Below are 23,092 nucleotides of genomic sequence, written 5' to 3'. Positions count from 1 at the left end.
TTGCTGTGACACTGTACATTGATAAGACTACAATTACCTACGTGACATAACTAATACCTCTTTAATGAAACGTCATTATATTCCTTTATTTAACCAGGTAAACCCCGGTGAGATCTAGATCTCATTTTCAAGAGGGACCTGGACATTGTCTTTTGAAAACTGATACTTAAAACGTTTATGATGTTAGGGATTTGCCAACATCCAATAAAACGCAGCCATAATATGCTTTCAAAAAATTATTAATTAAAATGACGATAGAAGCCTGTGTGTGAATTAATACAGACACTACTTAATTCAGAACAGGCGGTGGCTTTTCGAGAGACCTCGTGCTGTGTCGTAACATTATCTGCCAATTTAATTTGATCTCGACCAATAGGAATAGGTGTCATGTGACATCCAACCAATAAGATTAAGCCCTGCCTTCATAAGCCGGTATATAGGCACCGCCTGTCTTCCTTCTTTTCATCAGTTTCCTCTCTTGCAACAGACTCTTAACAGTCTCTCCGTGGGAGAAAACTAGTTTTTTGTTCTTCTTCCTCATCCTAGCACTAAAGGTTTTGTGGAAACATGGTGAGTATGAAACTATAAATGCATCAGTCCGTTTTTCTTTTGTTGTAAATAGTGGTCGTTTTTTGAGTCGTCTCTGTTGAGCTTAAACAATGGTTTAATCAGACATTAACGTCGGTATTTACATATTAAGAGTTGTTTATGGGGTTTTTTTATGCCTTTCAACGTAAGCTTTCTGAAGGTAGGATTTTCTTTTTTTTTTTCTTTGTTTTTTTTTTTTTTTTTTAAGTGGCCAGCCGAAATGTAAGTTGAGTCATGGGCGTGTTTCCGGCTGTTCTTTGGCCTCTTTTCGGAGTCGCAGAGCATGACGCATTCCTCTGTTTCAGCGCCTTTTTGAACAGGCCTCTGTTGAAACCACAGTCCCTGCCTTTTGTGACAAAAGCTTAACGCGCTCGGCTTCACTGCTTTTTCATGGTTGAACTGGCAGATTGTGTTGCCAAATTTTTATATTGACCCATTTAATCCGTTGCAGCTGTGCTGTTCCATCACCCAACTCTAGCGTGGAAAGAAAAAAGCAATTTATCTCTTAGGGGTGTGTTTCTTTGTCTAATGCCCCAAGAGATTACAGTCATCCGGTTCTGGTTTTTAGTTCCTTATAAAGGCACTTGTTAAATTTTTCTTTTTTTCTCCCTGATAAGCGAGGTGCAGTGTGCACACCATGTGACTAATGACCTTGAGGCTATTGACTATAATAGGACAAGACATGTGGCCTTCTTTAGAAATTGAGCTTTTTACAAGAACTTAAATGTTTTCTTCTTCACAGCGTGAATGTATCTCAGTGCACGTTGGTCAGGCCGGTGTTCAGATCGGCAATGCCTGCTGGGAGCTCTACTGCCTGGAGCATGGGATCCAGCCGGACGGACAGATGCCCAGTGACAAGACCATTGGAGGGGGAGATGACTCCTTCAACACCTTCTTCAGTGAGACCGGAGCAGGGAAGCACGTCCCTAGAGCTGTTTTTGTAGACCTGGAGCCCTCCGTCATTGGTAAGCTTGACTATTTGTGATTGATTTTGAAAAACTACCTTTAAAATGCTCATGATACTATAAATTTGTCTTTTCCAGATGAGGTTCGTTCTGGAACTTACCGCCAGCTGTTTCACCCTGAGCAGCTGATCACTGGGAAGGAAGATGCTGCCAACAACTACGCCAGAGGACACTACACCATTGGCAAAGAGATCATTGACCTGGTTCTGGACAGGATCCGCAAGCTGGTGGGTGAATTCAGACAGAGATTTTAAACTTCTTTGCAAAATGTTTAATTTGGAACAGAACATTTGCATGAAAGTTTTAATCACCTTATTGTAAGAACAACGAAATGTACTCTGGTAACATGCAGCATTACATGTTTTTTATTTGTATCCTCAGTCTGACCAGTGCACAGGCCTGCAGGGCTTCCTGGTCTTCCACAGCTTTGGTGGAGGAACCGGTTCTGGTTTCACCTCCCTGCTGATGGAGCGTCTCTCTGTGGACTATGGAAAGAAGTCCAAGCTGGAGTTTTCTGTTTACCCAGCTCCCCAGGTGTCCACAGCTGTTGTGGAGCCCTACAACTCCATCCTGACCACCCACACCACCCTGGAGCACTCTGACTGTGCCTTCATGGTGGACAACGAGGCCATCTATGATATCTGCCGCAGGAACCTCGACATCGAACGCCCCACCTACACCAACCTGAACAGGCTGATCAGCCAGATCGTGTCCTCCATCACTGCGTCTCTCCGTTTTGATGGAGCCCTGAATGTTGATCTGACTGAGTTCCAGACCAACTTGGTGCCATACCCTCGTATCCACTTCCCTCTGGCCACCTACGCCCCTGTGATCTCTGCAGAGAAGGCTTACCATGAGCAGCTCACTGTAGCTGAGATCACAAATTCCTGCTTCGAGCCGGCCAATCAGTTGGTGAAATGTGACCCTCGCCATGGCAAGTACATGGCCTGCTGCCTCTTGTACCGTGGCGACGTGGTGCCCAAAGATGTCAACGCTGCCATTGCCACCATCAAAACCAAACGCTCCATCCAGTTTGTGGACTGGTGTCCCACTGGTTTCAAGGTTGGCATCAACTACCAGCCACCAACTGTGGTTCCTGGTGGTGACCTCGCCAAGGTCCAGAGGGCTGTGTGCATGCTGAGCAACACCACTGCTATTGCAGAGGCCTGGGCTCGGCTGGATCACAAGTTTGATCTGATGTACGCCAAGCGTGCATTCGTCCACTGGTATGTGGGTGAGGGAATGGAGGAGGGAGAGTTCTCCGAGGCCAGGGAGGACATGGCAGCTCTGGAGAAGGATTATGAGGAGGTTGGAGCTGATAGCTTGGGAGATGAGGATGAAGGAGAAGAATATTAAACACAGCATTGTCTGTCTACACTTCTGTATGTTCAAAATAAAGATGTCTTGCTGCACTAATTGTCCCTTTGTTGTATTTTCTTTCCATTCCTTATGTTGGACTGAAAGCAATTTCTGCAAAGCTGCCCTCATAGAATGGCTAAACATGACAGGATAATGTAACTAAAGAAAATTCATGTTGCCTCTCAGGTTTAATTCTTCTACTAAAATGGTGCTCTGCTTATCTAGAGTTGTATTTAACCTGGAAAAATGGTTGGCTGCTGTATAAAGACCCTTCACAGAGAATTCCTAGGTTTCTGTTGGAGCCATCCATTGCTCCTCAGTAAGTGATGCAGCACTGACACTGAATCTGAGATTTATAAATGTTTCATCAAAACCTTCAACTTGGACCTAATGCCAACTAAATTAAAGTGTTCCCTTTGACTACTGCCCCCATTTTAGATATAAATCTATTCTTAGTACTGCAGGCTTACATGGTAACTAATTAAATCTTTAACAAATTGTTTCAATCAATTAGATTCTGTGGTAATGTTTGATGGGCAATATATATGCTACCCTATGTTTGGGCTGTACAGTGGTTCAGTTTGTAGCACTGTTGTCTTGCAGCAAGAAGGTCCTGGGTTTGATTCCCGACCCAGGGTCTTTCTGCACAGAGTTGGCATGTTCTCTGGGTACACCGGGTTCCTCCCAAAGTCCAAAAACATGACTGTTAGGTTAATTGGTCTCTAAATTCTCCCTAGGTGTGTGTGTGCCTGGTTGTTCTGTCTGTCTCTGTTGCCCTGTGACAGACTGGTGACCTGTCCAGGATGAGCCTGCCTCTTGCCCAGAACGTAGCTGGAGATAGACACCAGCAGCCCTCCTGACCCCACCAGGGGACAAGGCTGTTGGAAAAATAGATGGATGGCTGGATTTTTCAAAGTGACTTAAATTACAGGCATAAGCTTCCTGTCTTATAGAAACTATGAGAAAATAATTGCTAATCAAGTGTGTGAGCATCTAAATAGTACTGAAGTGTTGAAAGAGTTTCAGAGATCGTCATGGCACTGAAAGAAAAAAGTTAAAGATATTCTCTTGGGCTCAGGTAACGGATTTTGGGAGTGCTCTGGTCATCCATATCCCCTATTCTGAGTCATATTCATCAACATAAGAAATATAGGATGGTTAATTGTGTTTTTGGAGACTTCTTGGTTGAAATATTTTACATTTTAATCTTGTAGGGACTATTGATATTTATTCTGTGTAGCCACTGGAGGGCAGCATGCTGCAAAACATAAAAGCTGAGAATTTCTGATACCATTTAGATAACTGACATGTCTGCAATGTACCAGACGCAATGCATTCATAGCACATTGAAAATAGGTTTTTTAAATGAATACAAGACAAAAATTTAAATCAGAGATTTTATTCAGAACAAAGCCAAACTTGATCATTTCAGGAGTTTTATTCAAACGGCAAACATGATACTTTGATGGACAAACATCTCTGTTTGGAATGCATTCAAGAACACAGTGCATGTAATCACTTTCTGCTTTCCTGACTTCTCTGTGGTTCTTTCAATACTCTTCTCCTTCCTCCTCTCCCTCACCCTCAATGGAGTCGACTCCAACCTCCTCGTAATCCTTCTCCAGAGCTGCCATGTCCTCCCTGGCCTCGGAGAACTCTCCCTCCTCCATTCCCTCACCCACATACCAGTGGACGAATGCACGCTTGGCGTACATCAGGTCAAACTTGTGATCCAGCCGAGCCCAGGCCTCTGCAATAGCAGTGGTGTTGCTCAGCATGCACACAGCCCTCTGGACCTTGGCGAGGTCACCACCAGGAACCACAGTTGGTGGCTGGTAGTTGATGCCAACCTTGAAACCAGTGGGACACCAGTCCACAAACTGGATGGTGCGTTTGGTTTTGATGGTGGCAATGGCAGCGTTGACATCTTTGGGCACCACGTCACCACGGTACAAGAGGCAGCAGGCCATGTACTTGCCGTGGCGAGGGTCACATTTCACCATCTGATTGGCCGGCTCGAAGCAGGCGTTTGTGATCTCAGCCACTGAGAGCTGCTCGTGGTAAGCCTTCTCTGCAGAGATCACAGGGGCGTAGGTGGCCAGAGGGAAGTGGATACGAGGGTATGGCACCAAGTTGGTCTGGAACTCAGTCAGATCAACATTCAGGGCTCCATCAAAACGGAGAGACGCAGTGATGGAGGACACGATCTGGCCGATCAGCCTGTTCAGGTTGGTGTAGGTGGGGCGTTCGATGTCGAGGTTCCTGCGGCAGATATCATAGATGGCCTCGTTGTCCACCATGAAGGCACAGTCGGAGTGTTCCAGGGTGGTGTGGGTGGTCAGGATGGAGTTGTAGGGCTCCACAACAGCTGTGGACACCTGGGGAGCTGGGTAGATGGAGAACTCCAGCTTGGACTTCTTTCCATAGTCCACAGAGAGACGCTCCATCAGCAGGGAGGTGAAACCAGAACCGGTTCCTCCACCAAAGCTGTGGAAGACCAGGAAGCCCTGCAGGCCTGTGCACTGGTCAGCCTGAGGATACAAATAAAAAACAAGGAATGCTGCATGTTACCAGAGTACATTTCGTTATTCTTACAATAAGGTGATTAAAACTTTACTTTTTCTATATAATTTCCTACCATGTAGATGTGCTCTTCCATATTAAACATTTTGGAAACAAATTCAAGAGCTCCGTGTGTGAATTCACCCACCAGCTTGCGGATCCTGTCCAGAACCAGGTCAATGATCTCTTTGCCAATGGTGTAGTGTCCTCTGGCGTAGTTGTTGGCAGCATCTTCCTTCCCAGTGATCAGCTGCTCAGGGTGGAACAGCTGGCGGTAAGTTCCAGAACGAACCTCATCTGAGCAGAAAAATTAAACATCAAATTAATTTAGGTTTACAATTTATTTATTTGTGTGGCAGAAGTGATCTTGCTTACCGATGACAGTGGGCTCCAAGTCTACAAAAACGGCTCTGGGCACATGCTTCCCTGCTCCGGTCTCACTGAAGAAGGTGTTGAAGGAGTCATCTCCTCCTCCAATGGTCTTGTCACTGGGCATCTGTCCGTCCGGCTGGATCCCATGCTCCAGGCAGTAGAGCTCCCAGCAGGCATTGCCGATCTGGACACCGGCCTGACCAACGTGGATGGAGATGCACTCACGCTGTGAGACAAATAAAAAAAATAAAATTAGGAGAATTTTAACAGTTTACTAAAACTATTTCATACTGATGAAGAAAAAAGACGTTTATTAACACCTGAGAATGAAAGAAAAAACAACTTATGTGATGCATGTGATAAATATAACTATCATGATTAATAATTTTTGACAGAAATTCAATTTTTCAGCTTTGGACCTGAAGTTCATGGTTAAACTGTACTGTTAAATCAGCTGAATAAGAAGAGGATTTGCTAATCTCGCGGCATTTTGTTACTCTTTCTCTTTTTTTCCTTGCGCAATGCAGTTGTGTCTGGAACTGCGTTGCTACGCAACAAACGCGTCACTTAGGCAACCGGTGATATTTGTTTGAGTCTTTAAATTTACGTGAAAACTCTTAAATCTGATCGACTAGCGGTAACCTCGACATCTTTTATGACCATAAAGCTTTAACGCTTAAATGACCATTGAAAATCGCGGAGCTACATAGACTCTGTTCATCCTTGCTGATAGCCATTAGGAACGAGTGTCCATTACTAGTCTGCATTTTTAATGACCGACGCCACGCTGACTGTGCATTTAATCCATTTTCAGTCCGGATAAGGTTTCGGTGGGAGTGGGTCACTGCCTGCCACTAAATTACAGCCACAGCCTCCAGCTGTTACCTTGTGATGCTGACCGGGGTTTAGTCATGCCAAGGGGGCTGGGATAATAAAGCCTCCGTTATTCCCACTGTCCACCAAGGAGGGTGGGGGTGAAGAGACTCTTTTGTCCAGACTGCCCGCCACGTCCCCATCCGAACCTCGCCAGAACCCCTCCCTCCATCAAACATGACATTTTCACCTGCGCTTTGTAGCATAAATAAAGCGTTTGAGTCTGGAAAAAAATACAGTTTAAATGCCTCCAAACTTCATTCACTGTCGTAAATACATTTATTTTTACTGTTTAAATCAAATTATCTCCCTATACACCATCACCTAGACCTCAGTTATGTCCTTTTTGCAAAGCTTGTTAAAGGTTCTTACCATGTTGTTTTGCTGAAGTTGTGAAAGAGGACGGAAGAGTCTCCTCGGAAAAGGAGTCTTACAATTCGACAGTTATGAGGTCGATGTAAGAGATAATGGCGAACATGATGATGCCGGAGCTATATATGCGAGTAGAGCCCCGGCGCCGGCAGCTTCTCCACTCCTATTGGTCCATTTCCTGTCACTTTGAGGCTCGCAATGATTTCGTTGATTTCTATTGGACCATTCCGAAGCCCAGGGGAGTCTCCGCCCATCAACCCCACCCAGCTGGTAGCCTGCCCTCCTGGTATTGTACTGCAAGCATCATGGCGTTTCTGCTTGAGTGGAAAATGCTGCGTAATTTTTAAAATAATGTAAAAAAAAATAATAATAATAAAATAAAAACTTGATCAGCCTGATAAGAACTGTAGTACAACAGTTTTTGTATCGTTTTTATATGAAAAAATCAATTGAAAAATTAAAAAAGCAAACTTGTAGCACCAATAATATATTTTATTACAGCAGGAATAAGACATGATATATGACATTCCTTTCACAATTTTTTTAAACAAATGATTGTTGATTTTTTTATGTATTTCATTAAATATGACAAAAAATAAGAAGAAAGAATCAGACAGCAAACTGTGAGACAACATGTACAGTATCACCAGGAAGATATATTGATTTCTTTTCAAATCTCCAGAGTGGACGCCCATTCTACAGGATGCAGCATCATCCAGAGGATGCGTCATTATGGCTAACAGATAGAGTCCTCTTCAGTCTTTTGCTAGTTGAAAAACAGCAACAAAAACCCAAACATCTTTTTAAAAATGGTGGTGAGTTGCTCCAGAGCTAGGATTTAGATAATGCTAGATCCAGATCTGTAAATGTGACCTGCAAATTGAATTCTACATGATACCTACCCCATAATAAGCAATATATCTCAGATTTCCTATTAACCTTGCTTGTTTTATTTTCATCTGGAAAAATCTCCAAAATGCACTATTAGGGCAATACTTGAGCTTTTTATGAGTAACATGGTAGAGAATGTTTTCACCTTATCATTTAATTCATTATCTTGTAAATTTTGTCCAGAATTTCTAAACCTATTTCAAATATTCCAAACTTCATGATGATATTTCAGAATTTGCACAGCCGTAAAAGCATCGCAAAGCATAATTAAAAACATGTCTAACATATTTTATTAAAATTTTTTGCACATCCTATGGAACTGATTCACATCATGATGTTTAATGCAAAAATGGTCATGCAAAAACCCCCCTGCTTTTACATGACAGATGTGGTCTATGTCTGATTTTATCTGCTGTTGTTTGGCCAGACTTTACAATCTTCTTTCATTAAAAAGAGGTCAAATTGCCCTGTCACACATGAGGGATGCAGGCCACAGAGAGCTGTGGACATCCAACCCTTCCCCCTCCATCCCTGCTCCTAAGATTTAACGGTTCCTACAAGCTGAATAAAGGAGTTGCCTGGAAACAGCCCTGTAACCGCACACAGAGAGCGCCTTCATCTGGCCAACACGTGACCCAGCTTAAACTGCAGTTCCATTAGGAGGCTGTGCCGTGTGCAGGGGGGGGGGATGTGATCTTTCTCTCTCCCCAGATCTCCATGTCTTGTCTCTGTGAGGGAAACGCCCATCCGCTCTTCCCATGAGGATGGTGTGCTGTGACTTCAAAATGAATGAGACAAAGCAGCTCTTTATCTTGGGGTTATCTTTCCTAAACTATCACCTTTCAGAAACAATGACCACAAATGCTTTTAGACCCAACGCGTCTTTAAGCCCCTTAGTTGCTAACAACAAAATAATCTCCATGAAACAGTGGTTAGAGTCATGCTACACCTTCTTTGACTGTGGGCAATTAGTGGGCTACTTTTAACAACAAACATCCACTGACAACAAAGCCATGGTTGGATTTTGAAATGTGTCTTTTATTCTTCTTGTGTGCTACGTTTTTCAGCAGCAAACAAAATACATATTCATAATAATGTGCCATGTGGCACATTATTATAAATTATCAGCATATGCCATGTGGCTCAAAAAACAATCCATGCCGCTCATGTGGCATATGCCAGAGTGAGCCACATGAGCGGCATGGATTGTTTTTTATTAAGTGTGACCTGAACTGGACCTTGGGTCCTGCCCCAAAGCGGCCAGCAGCCAGGCCACCTGTAAGTGACCCAGTGTTCCCAATGGCCATTTCCCTCATAACCAGAGCAACTGGGGACTGGTTTTGATTCAGTTCTTGACTGAATGGTTCAGTCAAAGACCAAACCTGAAGAAATGCTTCATTGTTGTAATAAACCTCTAATATTTTTCAAAGAAAGGTGAGCAGAAATGTGAGTCTCTAGCGTTGCAAAGTGGTGCAGACATACCCAAAAGTATAGAAACTTCTACATGTGCAGATGTATTTTCTTTTATTCGTATATCAGTGAGTCATCATATCCAGGAAGTCAACAGACTTAAAATAGTTTATTACAATTTTCATTTGATATTTCTGGGTTTTTTTTTTTTGCTTGCACACTCATACAGGAAGCGTTTTGCGACAGACGGAGAATATGCTCTGTCACAGTGTTGGGTCTCAGGTTCTGTCGATGCAATGCAGTGAGCTCCATGCCACGAAGGACCACTCCCATCCCCAGCATTCCCATCCTCCTCTCTGTTCCTGCTGAGCAGCTGCTATGACCCTCCCTGCTTCACAGCTGCTGGGGAGAGAGGAGGAAAGGAGAGAAGGAGGAGGAGATGGGAATGTTCTCAAACAGTCCTGGCTCACAGCCACAGCTCTTTCCTGTTCTTCCCTTTCATCCTTGAAGTCATTTCGAGTGTGATACGTCATCAGCGCCCTTGTTTTAGGACAGAAAAAGAAATCCTATATTAAGATTCAGATTTTTGACTGAAAAACAGATTTTCATAAACAGCATTTAAAGCTGGAGATCCCTAACAGCCACCGTCTTGCACTTGCCAGATGCTTTGCATTATTTCACATAAACTGCTTTTCAGGCAGTTTCAGTTCCTTGAACAGGCCAGAACCAGAAGAAGCTGCATGAACCCAGCCTCTGTGCTGCTGAACGGCAGAGACACGGGCAGCCACGTGATCGCCCCACTGGATGACATCATTGCAGAGGATCTGGGACAAAGAGGGAGAAGAGGCAAGAAGCTGCCATGCCGGACTGACACCATCACAGCAGGTCTCTGCAACATGAACGCCCTGCAGACGTCAGCTTGTGACTGAAGCCTCTTAACCTGCAGGAACATCTCAGTCTTAGGCGTCATTTACTCTTATTTGTCTGAAATGCTGTGGGAAGATGCCACACCCAGGTGGATGCTGGTGCACGGATAATAAATGAGCGTTGTCTGAACTCACCCATCACGTCAAAACTATTGCATATAAGCACCATATGACAGAGCGAAAATAAATCACAAAATAAACATTACTATTATTATTATTATTATTATTATTATTATTATTATTATTATTATTATTATTATTATTTATTATTTATTATTTATTATTATATTACTGAGGTTAATCTGTTTATTGTTTTTGCTTATTTAAAAACCCTAAAATATCCTGCAGTCTGATCTGCGCAGCATCACCAAATGGCGGCGGTAGAATCGTGTTTTTTCCACTCAGCACAGGAGCAAATCCGCTGCCCTGCCCGCATAAATCTGCCTGCGCCTCCCTCCCATTCAGCAGTTGTTGCATCGACCCCGTTGGGTACAACACGCAACGCAAACACCCCGTTTTTTACAAAGCCTCCTTCTTGGCATTTTCTCCTTCTCCTCTTCCTCCTTGAACCTCAGACGGAAAAATGGTGAGTTTTTATTATTATTTGTGGTAAATAAATCTCGACTGGAGGAATTTGTGAGGCAGAAATTGGTCAGGATTCATCCCCAGCCGGCGTCTCGGCTGTCACACGACGTCGGGAAGGATTTTCTTCTTTCGATGCGTAAAGCTTTTAACACGTGGGGGTATTTTATTCTAATCTACGTATCAGATGTTTACTGTACATTTTAATTACATTTTGAATGAATGGAAGCTGTCAGATTATATAGATGATGCACAGATTGGTGAGCAGTTGTGGCACAGTGTGATTGTCATTGTTTGGAGATGAGAACAATGCATTGACTGGGGGCATTTAGACACACAATGAGAGCGATAAATCTGTATAAAATGTTAATAAAAAAAAAAACTTGTTTACTTTATTATTTATGTTTTGTTATAAATATTCCCATCTGATATATTTATAAACCAGAACATGAATATTTACACGTTTTTCATAAAGCTAGAGAAGGGCGGTTTGTACTGTATATGGATGGAGACACTAAGATTGCTTTCATTTTTTTCTTAACGGGAACCAATATATAATTTACGAAAAATAAATAATTCATGTTATTCTAAGCTTAATTTCAAACAACATAGTTTTAATTAAATTTACCTTCTTACTGCAAACAATCTGATTAAATAAACTTGAATTATACAACAGATTTGGAGGGGAAGGCCTGTTTTTTTTATTCTTTTTCTCATTTTGTGTTCAAGCATCCGCTGTGATTGTGCATCTCCAGGGAGATCAAGTGGAATATTCCAGGCTCACAGAGTGTCCCGCCTGTGCCCATGCAAATTAATTTGCATGTGTGCTTATGCTTGCAAACTAGATGCAGGAGTTGGAGAAAAAGGCCAGAGCATGAAAAAAAGCGGATCAGAAACGAGAGAGGGGGCTTCTGCTGGCAGGCATTCTGAATCCCCTGCCGATTGTGGTGCAGGGTGGTGCCTCCTCCTGCTGCAGTACCTGGTCATAACAGACAGGGGGAGCATTTAATGTCTCCAGAATTTGGATGTGTTAATGTACTAAAGACTGTATTGGTTTAATCTAAATTGACAAATATTTTTCCTTGCCCTTTGCTCCACAGCGTGAGTGCATCTCCATCCACGTTGGTCAGGCCGGTGTTCAGATTGGCAATGCCTGCTGGGAGCTCTACTGCCTGGAGCATGGGATCCAGCCGGACGGACAGATGCCCAGTGACAAGACTCTTGGAGGAGGAGATGACTCCTTCAACACCTTCTTCAGTGAGACCGGAGCAGGGAAGCACGTCCCCAGAGCCGTTTTTGTAGACTTGGAGCCCACTGTCATCGGTAAGCAAGATCACTTCTGCCATACAAATAAACTTGGTATTTAACGTGGAAAAATCTGTAAACCTAAATTAATTTGATGTTTAATTTTTCTGCTCAGATGAGGTTCGCACTGGAACTTACCGCCAGCTGTTCCACCCTGAGCAGCTGATCACTGGGAAGGAAGATGCTGCCAACAACTACGCCAGAGGACACTACACCATTGGAAAAGAGATCATTGACCTGGTTCTGGACAGGATCCGAAAACTGGTGGGTAAACTTAATGCCGGTAATTTCCAAATTTGTCTCTGAATTGTCAATCAGCAATTGATTTTGGTTTCCATCTTTGTCCTCAGGCTGACCAGTGCACAGGCCTGCAGGGCTTCCTGGTCTTCCACAGCTTTGGTGGAGGAACCGGTTCTGGTTTCACCTCCCTGCTGATGGAGCGTCTCTCTGTGGACTATGGAAAGAAGTCCAAGCTGGAGTTCTCCATCTACCCAGCTCCCCAGGTGTCCACAGCTGTTGTGGAGCCCTACAACTCCATCCTGACCACCCACACCACCCTGGAACACTCCGACTGTGCCTTCATGGTGGACAACGAGGCCATCTATGATATCTGCCGCAGGAACCTCGACATCGAACGCCCCACCTACACCAACCTGAACAGGCTGATCAGCCAGATCGTGTCCTCCATCACTGCGTCTCTCCGTTTTGATGGAGCCCTGAATGTTGATCTGACTGAGTTCCAAACCAACTTGGTGCCATACCCTCGTATCCACTTCCCTCTGGCCACCTACGCCCCTGTGATCTCTGCAGAGAAGGCTTACCACGAGCAGCTCTCAGTGGCTGAGATCACAAACGCCTGCTTCGAGCCGGCCAATCAGATGGTGAAATGTGACCCTCGCCATGGCAAGTACATGGCCTGCTGCCTACTTTTCCGTGGCGACGTGGTGCCCAAAGACGTTAACGCTGCCATTGCCACCATCAAAACCAAACGCACCATCCAGTTTGTGGACTGGTGTCCCACTGGTTTCAAGGTTGGCATCAACTACCAGCCACCAACTGTGGTTCCTGGTGGTGACCTCGCCAAGGTCCAGAGGGCTGTGTGCATGCTGAGCAACACCACTGCTATTGCAGAGGCCTGGGCTCGGCTGGATCACAAGTTTGACCTGATGTACGCCAAGCGTGCATTCGTCCACTGGTATGTGGGTGAGGGAATGGAGGAGGGAGAGTTCTCCGAGGCCAGGGAGGACATGGCAGCTCTGGAGAAGGATTATGAGGAGGTTGGAGTCGACTCCATTGAGGGTGAGGGAGAGGAGGAAGGAGAAGAGTATTGAAAAAACCACAATAAAGTTGAACAGGAAATAATTTGTCACAACACATTCTTAAATGCATTCAAACCAGAGATGTTTGTCCATCAAAGTATCAGGTTTGCTGTTTGAATAAAACTCCTGAAATTGTCAAGTTTGGCTTTGTTCTGAATAAAATCTCTGTGATGTGAAAAGTTGTTTGTCTGATTATTTATCTAAATATGGGGTGCTCAAATCAAAACTTCCAGATCTATTGTAATACAAGTTTTGGTAGCATCCCACTTCTGCACACCTGAATCACATGACTGTTTTTTTTACAAAGCCATTGCAGAGCTCAGAGATGCTGATGAGCCATTTGATTCAGGTGTGTTGATTCAGGTGCCTAAAAGTTGCAGTGTGGGGCTTCTACAAATGTTGACCTGGTGAGTAGATTCAAAGTGATTAAAATTATCCAACATTTTGCATGTATACTATAAATTTCAGATAATTTTAATTAACATGCAAACACATAAACATTTTAGACATTTAATTAAAACATCAAAATCCAGTTTTGTTCATGTCCAAGAGGTTTTGTTCACACTTCTTTAAAGAAAGTAAAAAAAATCAGCATATCTAAAAAATGACTTAAAGGTACTGCTTGATTTAACACTACTTATTTCATATTTGTGAGGCCTTTATTTAGAAAAAAAAGTATAAAATGCATCTCAAGGGCTTTATTTGTTTGATGCTGGGGATTTACAGCGGCCTGTCCTGCAGCAGAGGGCTGTTGTCGATGGCTCCTCGTCTGTTTAGGGAGTTCCAGAGCATCGAAGCTGCAGCGCTGCTGCGAACCCCACTGAGCTGTGGGCCTTCAGATGCAGCTTCCTTTAAAGGATGGTATGGTTTAAGACGCCTGTGCAAAGCAGAAATATAGACATTATGTTTACACTGATTCATTTTGTAATTCAAGCCTGTAAATTATTTAACAGAACCCCACACAATTAAGAATGTGAATGGGTTGGTCAGTACTCTTGATATGTTGAGATACTGAGTTCTTGAATTTTTTTTCTGCCACAGAAATGGACATAGTCTCCCCAACAAGACAAGTTAACATTTTTATCTTTTTTTCCTTCGTTTTACAGAGAATAGTTAAAATAAAAGTTTTTATAATAAGGTACCATAAGCAACTATCATTAGCTGTAACACCAACTAGTGGCAAAACATTCACTGTTAGCTTAACTATAACTTTTGACTAAATATTAGCTTTGAATATTAGCTGTTAGCAGCAGACTTGATGCTAACACTCTAGCCATTAGCAGCTAGCAACATAGCTGTTGTTAGCTATACATTAGCTGTTTTGTAACACATTAACTGTTAGCCACATATTAACAGTTAGCAACATATCTATTGTTAGCTATGCATTGGCTCTTTGCACAATGGCGAGATGTTAGCAACATGTTAGCTCTTAGCAACACATTTGCAGTTTGCAATACATTAAGTTGTGGTAAAACATTTCCTTTTAGTCACACACTAGCTTTAGCCATGCATTAGCAGTTAGCAACACAATAGCCATTAACAACATATTTTCTGCTAGCCACACATCAGCTGTAAACAATAACTTTGTTTCTAGCATTTCAGTGGCTGTTAGCCATGCTGCATTTGTACACAGTATTCAAAATGAGTTCAAAGTATGAAAAGTCATCTTGCAGAGTTACAGATTTCAGCTGTTTGCAAGAGGTTGTCATCCATAGCCATATAGAGATCCAGTTTAAAATTGAACAGGGAGTGAGCAACCCTGAGACTCAGCTTCTAACATTTAGATACAAGGAAGCAGATTAGAGCTGATAACTGTCAGTAAAAGACTTTCAGGGCCTGCTGTAACAATGAAGGGCGCCTGTAGTTTTCAGTACTGAGGAAGATGGAGATATGTCTAATTTGAATATGTTCTTATCCATGCAAATTAAAGAAGCTCTGGATGTAAATCTGGGATACTTGATAAAAACCACTGTGGAAAGTTTGAGCAAGAGAAGATGTTGAAGATGACAGTTCCTACTTGTAGGAGTATCCAACAATTCCCACTGTGAGAATGAGTACCAGGACACCCAACAGCATGACGATGGTGCCGGAGGAAGACAAACCTGAGCCTGCAAAAGAGTTTCCACAATCAAGAAACCTGACAGAGTCTCTTATTCGCTGACACATTGCAGGTTTCTTACATACCCAAGTCAACTGTGAATCTGGCAGTGGCAGCAGCTAAACTGACATCATTTGCCATGGAAACGTTGATGCAGTAGTCCCCAGAGGAATTAAAGAAGTGACGCAACACCAACTGGCACTCCTTAGAGGGCTCCAGCAGGTTGCACGCCATGTGAATCGGCTTCAGGCAGTCTGAGTCCAGAATCACACTGCAGACCTCTTTGGGATGACTGGGATGAAGAAAACCCAATAAATGAAAACTTTCTTGAAGTTAAATCCAAGTTTCTTCATGTCCCTAAATTATGGCAAGCCTTCCTTACACACCTTCCTTGGCAAGTCACAGTAATGTCTAAAACATTTGTGTCTTTTCGAGGTGTTGTCATGAGAACATTTTCCATTTGCACAATCTCTACTTTTTCAATGCCCTCTGGAAAAAAATAAAAGATGAGCATCATTTATGGTCATTTCAAACTGAAACAACATAAAAACATTGTTTATTTTTATGTTGTTTCAATGGATGTTTAAAAATAACTCACCAAAAACTTCAATGGCAGTGCAGAAGGAACCATATCTATATATCACACAGTCATCATCGGATGGTTTATCCTCTGCTTCCCTCTTAGCAACAGCAATGGCTGCAACTCGCCCTGACAGCCTCACTGTTCTCTTTCCATCTGGCCACAACCAAACAGAACAATTAGTTACTTTTTCTTATATGAATGCTTACTCAAAAGACATATAGGTATTTACCTAACTCCAAAAAACCAAAACTTTTACTTCTTACAAGAAAGGAGACATTTTTAGTTTACATTTTTAAGAGTTTAAGCAGGAATCAAACATTGTCTGTAGTGATTTTTTCTTTTATATTTGGATGGATGGATGGATGGATGGATGGATGGATGGATGGATGGATGGATGGATGGATGGATGGATGGATGGATCAGAGGTTCAGTACTTTGCTGTTTTTAACCTTTAGTCAATCAGAAACTTTCTCTCTCCAGTTTTAATCGTACTCAGATCGTGGTAACTTACTTGCCGCCATTTTGTTTCCTGTTTGGAGTTTGTTTATTGGGGGTGGAGTCTTTGCTACTGCAGCTTCCTGGTCAGCCTGAACCATGGAGGCAGTGGAGGCTTCTCCTTCAGCGTTGTCCTCCTCAGTGTCTGAGAGAACCATGTTGATGTTCAAATGAGCTGGTTTAGTGGAGACCAGTTTGGGAACAGGAGAGACCAGATCGGGAGTTCTCACTTCACACACAGAAAGTTGTTGAATTAGTTTGCATTTTCTAGACAAAAGAAATCATTAAAAACACAACATTCTTGATATACTAGCAAATCTTATGTTTTCATTCCAGGGCACTATTTGGAAATTAGACTGGTTCAAGTCAATTAATCAAATTTCAGTGTCCTGTTCAATATAATGAAAAATACAGTACAGCCTACTGAGATTGTACATTTTAGTCGATTTAAAATAATTAAAAGCTTGGATGGATGGATGGATGGATGGATGGATGGATGGATGGATGGATGGATGGATGGATGGATGGATGGATGTTTCCACCCTTCACCTGTATAAATTACATGAACCAGCAGCATCAGTTCCTGACCTGTGGTTGCCTGGTCGGCAGTCGGTCCGGTGCTGGAGGTCGGGGGGTCAGATGGCGGGTCGCAGGCCTTATCAGGGATGACCGCCTGGATGACCACCTGCGGTTTGAACGATCCAGAGCTGACGTACGTGTGAGTGACGGTCATCTCTCTGGATATGAGCGCCCCGCTTTCATCGCCAAAGTCCCAGTTGAAGGTGATGTCTGCGTTGCTGAGGTACTGGCTGGGGTCATGGAGGGTCACGGTGAAGGCGATGGCTCGGTTCTGCACGAAGCGCATGTCTCCAGCCACGATGTCATTGACTTGGTCCAGGGAGACGGCGAAGGGGATCTGATCTGAGGAGATCAGACGTTTCAAACTGATGATTATCTTAGTAATTGGTTAATCTATCAATTGTTCTGGTGATTAATCAATTAATCTACTAATGAACTGACACATTCTGCAGGTTTTTCATTTATTTATTTTACACAATGTTAGAAATAGAATATTTTTGGGATTAACCGATTAATAATTAAATAACTACATGTACATGTTTCTTTTACCAAATGTAACTTAGGAGAAGCTAAAAATGCCACTTGATTAAACTTACTTCTTTGTAGACACAGTTTCCAGTTCATAATATTGTGTGTTGGTGGATTTTGACTTGTTCTTAAACACTCTGATCAATCTTTTGGGTTTTCTAACATTTTAGTGATCCCAAACACACAATAAAACCAGTTTCCAAACCCAAACATATTAGAAATTGGTGAACATTCCTGAAAAGACAATAAATGAACCAATTTCAATCAACTCTACCAATCCAGCCTGGATTCTGACATTGGAACCCAATCATCAGTGTCAGATTCATCAACAACTCAAAATAGACATAAGGTTCACTTCTATGACTAGAGTAAATAAACCTTTGATTAGACCTGTATGTAGTCTTACTTTTCTGTTTGTAACTTTTTGTTCAGCTCTAAACTTACCAGTGATGGAAAACTGCGTAGAAGCATATCCCAGAGGAATAAACTTTTCTTTGCTGCGGTAGTGATAGATGACGATGTCCATGGTGTAGGAGCCCAATGGGATGTCATCCGTACTGATGGTCAGAGAGGAGCAGGGCCCGTCTGCTACCTGCCAGTACTTACCTGCAAACAAGCAGAAACACAGAAATCCATCAGCAGAGCCTGATCTGCTCATTAACTTTAATCTGACAGAGTTATGTTTGATTTCTGCTCATTAGCTTTAATCTGACAGAGTTATGTTTGATTTCTGCTCATTAACTTTAATCTGACAGAGTTATGTTTGATTGTGCTTGTTTTCTGGGGATATGTAGAGCAAATACAAACTGATTTTTTTCCAGTGGTTTATCCATAAGTTCAATAGAGCTCCACTCACCCCAAGTTTTCCACACAAACACATAAGGCGGCTTCTTGTCATCCTTTACTGGTGTCCCATCTGGAAAAACAGCTTCCCAGTCTGCATCCTTTGTTGGATAAACTGGTTCTGACTTAAAATATTTTGTTCCTGTAAGAAGAAAATGAAAGATGGTTATCTAAATATGCTCTAATTCTTTAGACTACATGTCTAAAAAGAACCTTCAAAAAACAGTGATGTGCTCAAATATTGTTTTATCAATCAAATCAAAGCAGCTCTTCTGTCTATGCTGCCAAATTACATGAATGGGAAAAGATGCTCTTTATTATTTAATTTTAATAAATATTCATCAAATGCTCGAGCCTTACGCCCTCTGGTGGCCTCTCTAGACATGCCACCCTGCAAATCCCCATCAGTGATTTGGATGTGGAGCAAATTACGCCCCAACTCGCCCATTTTATCTGAAGATTTACTGCATCTACGAGTTAATTTACTAACATGATTTGCAGTTAAAATGTTATTTCATATTTTATTTATGTACTTCTTGGAAAACATAACTATGAGAGACGTATGCAGTATCTGGAAAACTATCCACTCCCCTTAAACAGCTTTTCTTTTTTTCTTTCTTTGGCACTCGAGTATCAAGTATTTTTGACTCAAAAAATTTATACACCCTTGGATTACACATTTTACAAAAAAACTCATTTGTTTTCTTTCCCCTTTCATCCAAAACCCCAATAAGTGTGTGTGTGGGCGTGTGTGTGCGTGTGTTACCATTGACTACACAGTCTTCAGCCCAGACCACGCTCCCATCAGGCAGAACTTCCTGGTTGTGGGGGAACTCCAGTTCAATGGTGAACGTAACTTTGGCTCCAGTCAGGGTTGGTGAATCATTCTTAACATTGAAGTTCACCTTTCCACCTGAACAGGTAAAAAAATCAGAAGTATGTCTCCATCAGTCCTGCAGATGTGGCTGACAAACATCTGGGACTGTTCAGCACACTGACCTTTCCAGGAGTCTTCATATTTCGGGTCACCTGCTTTCCAGATCGGGTACACTTTAGCGTTCCATGATGGGTAGTGAGTGAAGCGATTTTTAGCCTCTGAAACATGAAGAATCAATACTCTGATCAATAAACTATGGAGGATTTCTTCAGATCTCCTTAAATTTATTGAGATTTTAACCAACTTTGCATAAAGTGAGTTTGGAATGTTTTATTTTAAGCCAACAGTGAAAACTTGTGGTACCAATCTCTCTCATGTGACACTAATCTGGGTGTGTGCAGGATTATATTACAGATTAACAGTGTCTGAGGGCAGATTTAGGATAAAATATCCAGCCTGGAAACAGAATCCTGTCTAAATCAAACATTTGATTGGGATTATTAAAGGAACAAGTGGAACAACTCAACAGAAATCAGCTTTTATTCAACATGTTGAAAGTTTAGTTCAGAGATATTTAAAAAGAAAAAGGTAAAATTAAAGCAATAATCATTCAATATGATTTTATTCCAATTTTGGCACACATACATTTTTTAAAGTCACTTCGATTCATTTAGTTTAGCAGATTTCAGTTTCTCTAACAGATCCATCAATAAATAAATCAATCAAGTTTATTTGTATTATTTTATGTAACATTTCAGCAACAGGGTAGTTCAAGTTAATTCAGTGAATGCATAAAGTTTTTATGCTTTACATCATAAAAACATTAAATAAAATATCATAAAAACTTAATAGATTCACCAATTGTGAAACCAGTAACAAACATTACATTTGGTCAAGTTCCATCATCAAAATAATCAATACACAACAGGTATGTTGTGTATTGATTATGGGTGGAAAACAAACAGGGCAGCATCTTTATCAGATGCAACTCTTTACTTTGACTAGACCGTTTCAAGACTTCAGTTTTGCTAGATTTGCTGCTGTGATGTGCTTTTACCCCAGAGTCTAGAATACAACGTTCCCAGGTCATGTGGCTACAGACCCCTCAGCAGCCGTTGTTTTTGTGCGGATATTTTGGTTTTCTCCAGACGTCCACATTGGTTGTCTGATCTATTCACTGTTCCAGAGGTTTTGCCAATCATTCAGACACAACATTGCAAACCTGAGAAAGTAGCAATATTATTTTCTCCTGAAAGTCATTCCAAATTTTTTCTCTTTTTCTAATGAGTTGGGATGAATTTGTGATGCCTCATGCTAGCAGTTTAGGTTATCCTGAGTTATTTCTGCAGCTATACAGTTATACACTTAGGCTGTTGGAGGACAATTTCTTCTTCTACTGCTCCCCAATTTGTATTATTTACTGTTATTTAAACTGTTTTGTTTTCTCTATAAACTACACCTAGTCTGACATTTCCTGTTTGTAGAGCAAATCAAACGTTCTCCTACTCTTATTATTAACTTTTGACTTTTCATGAATATAGAAAGTACATCAGTTCTTCTGTCTGTTTTTGTGTCTCTGCTCTGCAATCCTTCTTGCCAAAGGAAAGTTTTTCTTTTCTGCTGTCGCTGCATGCATGCTCAACAGGAAGAATTTCTATAAAGTCAACAACTTGTCAGAGAATATCTACAAATAATGTGCAAAACACAAAATCTTGTCAAGTAAATCTGGTCTACTTTACAGGGAAAATTGAAAATAAAGTAATGTATAAGTAACTTTTCAGCAAGAAATAGGGACTTGTTTAAGTCAATAATTTCTTGATATTGATTAAAAAAATACTAGTTCCTACTAGTTCAGATTATTTCACTTATGGGAAAAATGTCTTGTTTTAAATGAAATAATCTTCCAAAGACTTTTTCATCAATATTAAGTAATTATGTTCTTAAAACAATCTTATTACCTCTAAGTTAGTTTTTGTGATTTACTGGTAAGATTTGGTGATTTTGCAGTGTAAATAACGGCTTTTCATCATTTATTTAACTTTTTTATGCTCATCCAGCAGCATAAAGTGGTAAATAATTTCCATCTAAACCTCTTTTGTGGCCAGTTAAGTTTGCTGGCTGGTAAATTACATTTACTGTTAAGTGTAGACATTTCACAAACAGCTTTGATCCGTTGGTAAGATTAACCTTCTGATTTGATTTGTGCGACCCAGCATCTTGTCTCATGCAACATTTTATTTTATTCCTGATAAATTTAATAAAAAGTAAATGGTTTTCTGTACTCACTTGCCAAAGTTTGTGAAGTTACAGTGAGAAGCACCAGCAGCAGAGCAGACGTCCACATCGTCTCGTCCCCCGTGAAACGGCCCCTGAAGAACCAGGAGGCAGAGAAAGACGGCCTTTATAAACTCTGAGGTTTTAGCTGCAGAAGCACCTGCCTTCCTGCTGCTCCTCCCCTCTAGATTTAAGAATGCTTTGTTTCATTGTGATTGGATTACACTGCAAAAACACAAAATCTCACCAAGTATTCTTGATCTAGTTTCTAGTCTATTCTAGTGCAAATATTTTACCGCACTTAAAATAAGACAGAACTAATTTACAAGTAACTTTTCAGCTAAATATGAGAGTTTATTTTGAATCATTTCTTAATATTGATGAAAAAGTATTATTGCCACTGGCAAATTATTTCATTTATGATATTTTTCCAATGTTATAAGTGAAATAATCTGGCTCTGGAACTAATAGTTTTTCATCAATTTTAGTTAATTATTGACTTAAAACAAGTTCTTATACCTCTCTGAAAAATTACGAGTAAGTTAGTTTTGTTTTATTTAAACTGTACTATGATATTTGCACTAGAAACTGGACCAAAAATACTGGTGAGATTTTGTGTTTTTGCAGTGTATTTGTCATCCTGTCATCATCTTTGGATGGACTGTACTGAAACTAATTTTGTTGTACATCTGCACAATAACAATAAAAGCATTTTTGATTCTGATTCTGAATCAAAATATCCAAACATCCAAAGCAAATATCCATTAAATACATTGATCAATGCTCCAGTTATTATTAATTAATGGCAGGAATTTAGCCTTGATTTAAAGAATTTTGAATTTCAGTTATTTTGAAAAACTGAGTTTCAAAACTTAAAAAAAAAATAGTGAAAAGTAGCTCTACAAATGACTCCTGCAATCTGAATACATCATTTGTCTGCTTCAGATTTTTATCTGCATAAAATTTTGACTTCCACTTCACCATTATGAGCTACTTTTTATTTGTCTAGCTAATAATATCCATGTAATATGTGACTATAACATAGCAAAACATTAAAATATATGAGACTTCTTTTGGATTGCTTTCTTTATCTATAAAAATCACAACATTTTGTTTCACAATAATAAGCAGATATGTAAATATTACGTAAATAGATGAATATAAACATATATAACGGTGTGTTTAAGTCAGAATTTTCCTTGCATGCATACCAGTAGACTATAAAATCCTTTCCTCTGAAGTTGTCTGACCCACTTTTTATCTCTGATTAGTCCTAATTGTGCCCAGATTT

General features: G+C 41.1%; 3 protein-coding genes across 4 annotated transcripts; 1 reads left to right on the top strand and 2 right to left on the bottom strand.

Moving 5' to 3' along the window:
- Positions 1–457: 457 nt before the first annotated feature.
- On the top strand, positions 458–13,703 carry LOC102217348 (tubulin alpha-1B chain-like). 2 transcript variants are annotated; one of them, XM_023335561.1, is made up of 5 exons: positions 458–570; positions 1,331–1,553; positions 1,632–1,780; positions 1,935–2,861; positions 13,483–13,703. In XM_023335561.1, exons 1-5 carry the CDS (start codon positions 568–570, stop codon positions 13,534–13,536), a joined length of 1,356 nt encoding a protein of 451 aa, XP_023191329.1. In that variant the 5' UTR covers positions 458–567; the 3' UTR covers positions 13,537–13,703. The 2 variants fall into 2 exon arrangements, with proteins under 2 accessions (XP_023191329.1, XP_005801996.2); XM_005801939.2 differs by lacking the exons at positions 458–570; positions 1,331–1,553; positions 1,632–1,780; positions 1,935–2,861 and adding exons at positions 10,767–10,904; positions 12,001–12,223; positions 12,321–12,469 and having other exon boundaries at positions 12,556–13,703.
- On the bottom strand, positions 4,296–7,201 carry LOC102217094 (tubulin alpha-1A chain). Its single transcript, XM_005801938.2, has 4 exons — positions 7,092–7,201; positions 5,850–6,072; positions 5,623–5,771; positions 4,296–5,443 (listed from the first exon to the last, which is right to left on the bottom strand). Exons 1-4 carry the CDS (start codon positions 7,092–7,094, stop codon positions 4,463–4,465), a joined length of 1,356 nt encoding a protein of 451 aa, XP_005801995.2. The 5' UTR covers positions 7,095–7,201; the 3' UTR covers positions 4,296–4,462.
- Positions 13,704–14,020: 317 nt separating the features above from the next.
- LOC102217602 (melanocyte protein PMEL-like) lies at positions 14,021–21,886 on the bottom strand. Its single transcript, XM_005801940.2, has 12 exons — positions 21,814–21,886; positions 19,650–19,745; positions 19,417–19,563; positions 18,664–18,792; positions 18,252–18,413; positions 17,289–17,621; positions 16,717–16,929; positions 16,221–16,358; positions 16,009–16,111; positions 15,709–15,914; positions 15,542–15,632; positions 14,021–14,401 (listed from the first exon to the last, which is right to left on the bottom strand). Exons 1-12 carry the CDS (start codon positions 21,869–21,871, stop codon positions 14,245–14,247), a joined length of 1,833 nt encoding a protein of 610 aa, XP_005801997.1. The 5' UTR covers positions 21,872–21,886; the 3' UTR covers positions 14,021–14,244.
- Positions 21,887–23,092: the final 1,206 nt, after the last annotated feature.

This window comes from Xiphophorus maculatus, chromosome 1 (genome assembly GCF_002775205.1).
Source record: "Xiphophorus maculatus strain JP 163 A chromosome 1, X_maculatus-5.0-male, whole genome shotgun sequence".
NCBI lineage: Eukaryota > Metazoa > Chordata > Actinopteri > Cyprinodontiformes > Poeciliidae > Xiphophorus > Xiphophorus maculatus.
This window is presented reverse-complemented; position numbering and strand designations above follow the sequence as displayed.

Coding starts and splice junctions, on each gene's coding strand:
- LOC102217348 (XM_023335561.1), top strand. Junction 1,554..1,631: donor CCTGGAGCCCTCCGTCATTG/GTAAGCTTGACT, acceptor TGTCTTTTCCAG/ATGAGGTTCGTTCTGGAACT. Junction 2,862..13,482: donor TGGAGAAGGATTATGAGGAG/GTTGGAGCTGAT, acceptor GATTATGAGGAG/GTTGGAGTCGACTCCATTGA.
- LOC102217094 (XM_005801938.2), bottom strand. Junction 5,772..5,849: donor CTTGGAGCCCACTGTCATCG/GTAAGCAAGATC, acceptor TTTTCTGCTCAG/ATGAGGTTCGTTCTGGAACT. Junction 5,444..5,622: donor TGGACAGGATCCGCAAGCTG/GTGGGTGAATTC, acceptor TTGTATCCTCAG/GCTGACCAGTGCACAGGCCT.
- LOC102217602 (XM_005801940.2), bottom strand. CDS start 21,871: ATGTGGACGTCTGCTCTGCTGCTGGTGCTTCTCACTGTAACTTCACAA. Junction 18,793..19,416: donor TGAAGACTGTGTAGTCAATG/GTAACACACGCA, acceptor TTCTTCTTACAG/GAACAAAATATTTTAAGTCA. Junction 17,622..18,251: donor TACGCAGTTTTCCATCACTG/GTAAGTTTAGAG, acceptor TGATCTCCTCAG/ATCAGATCCCCTTCGCCGTC.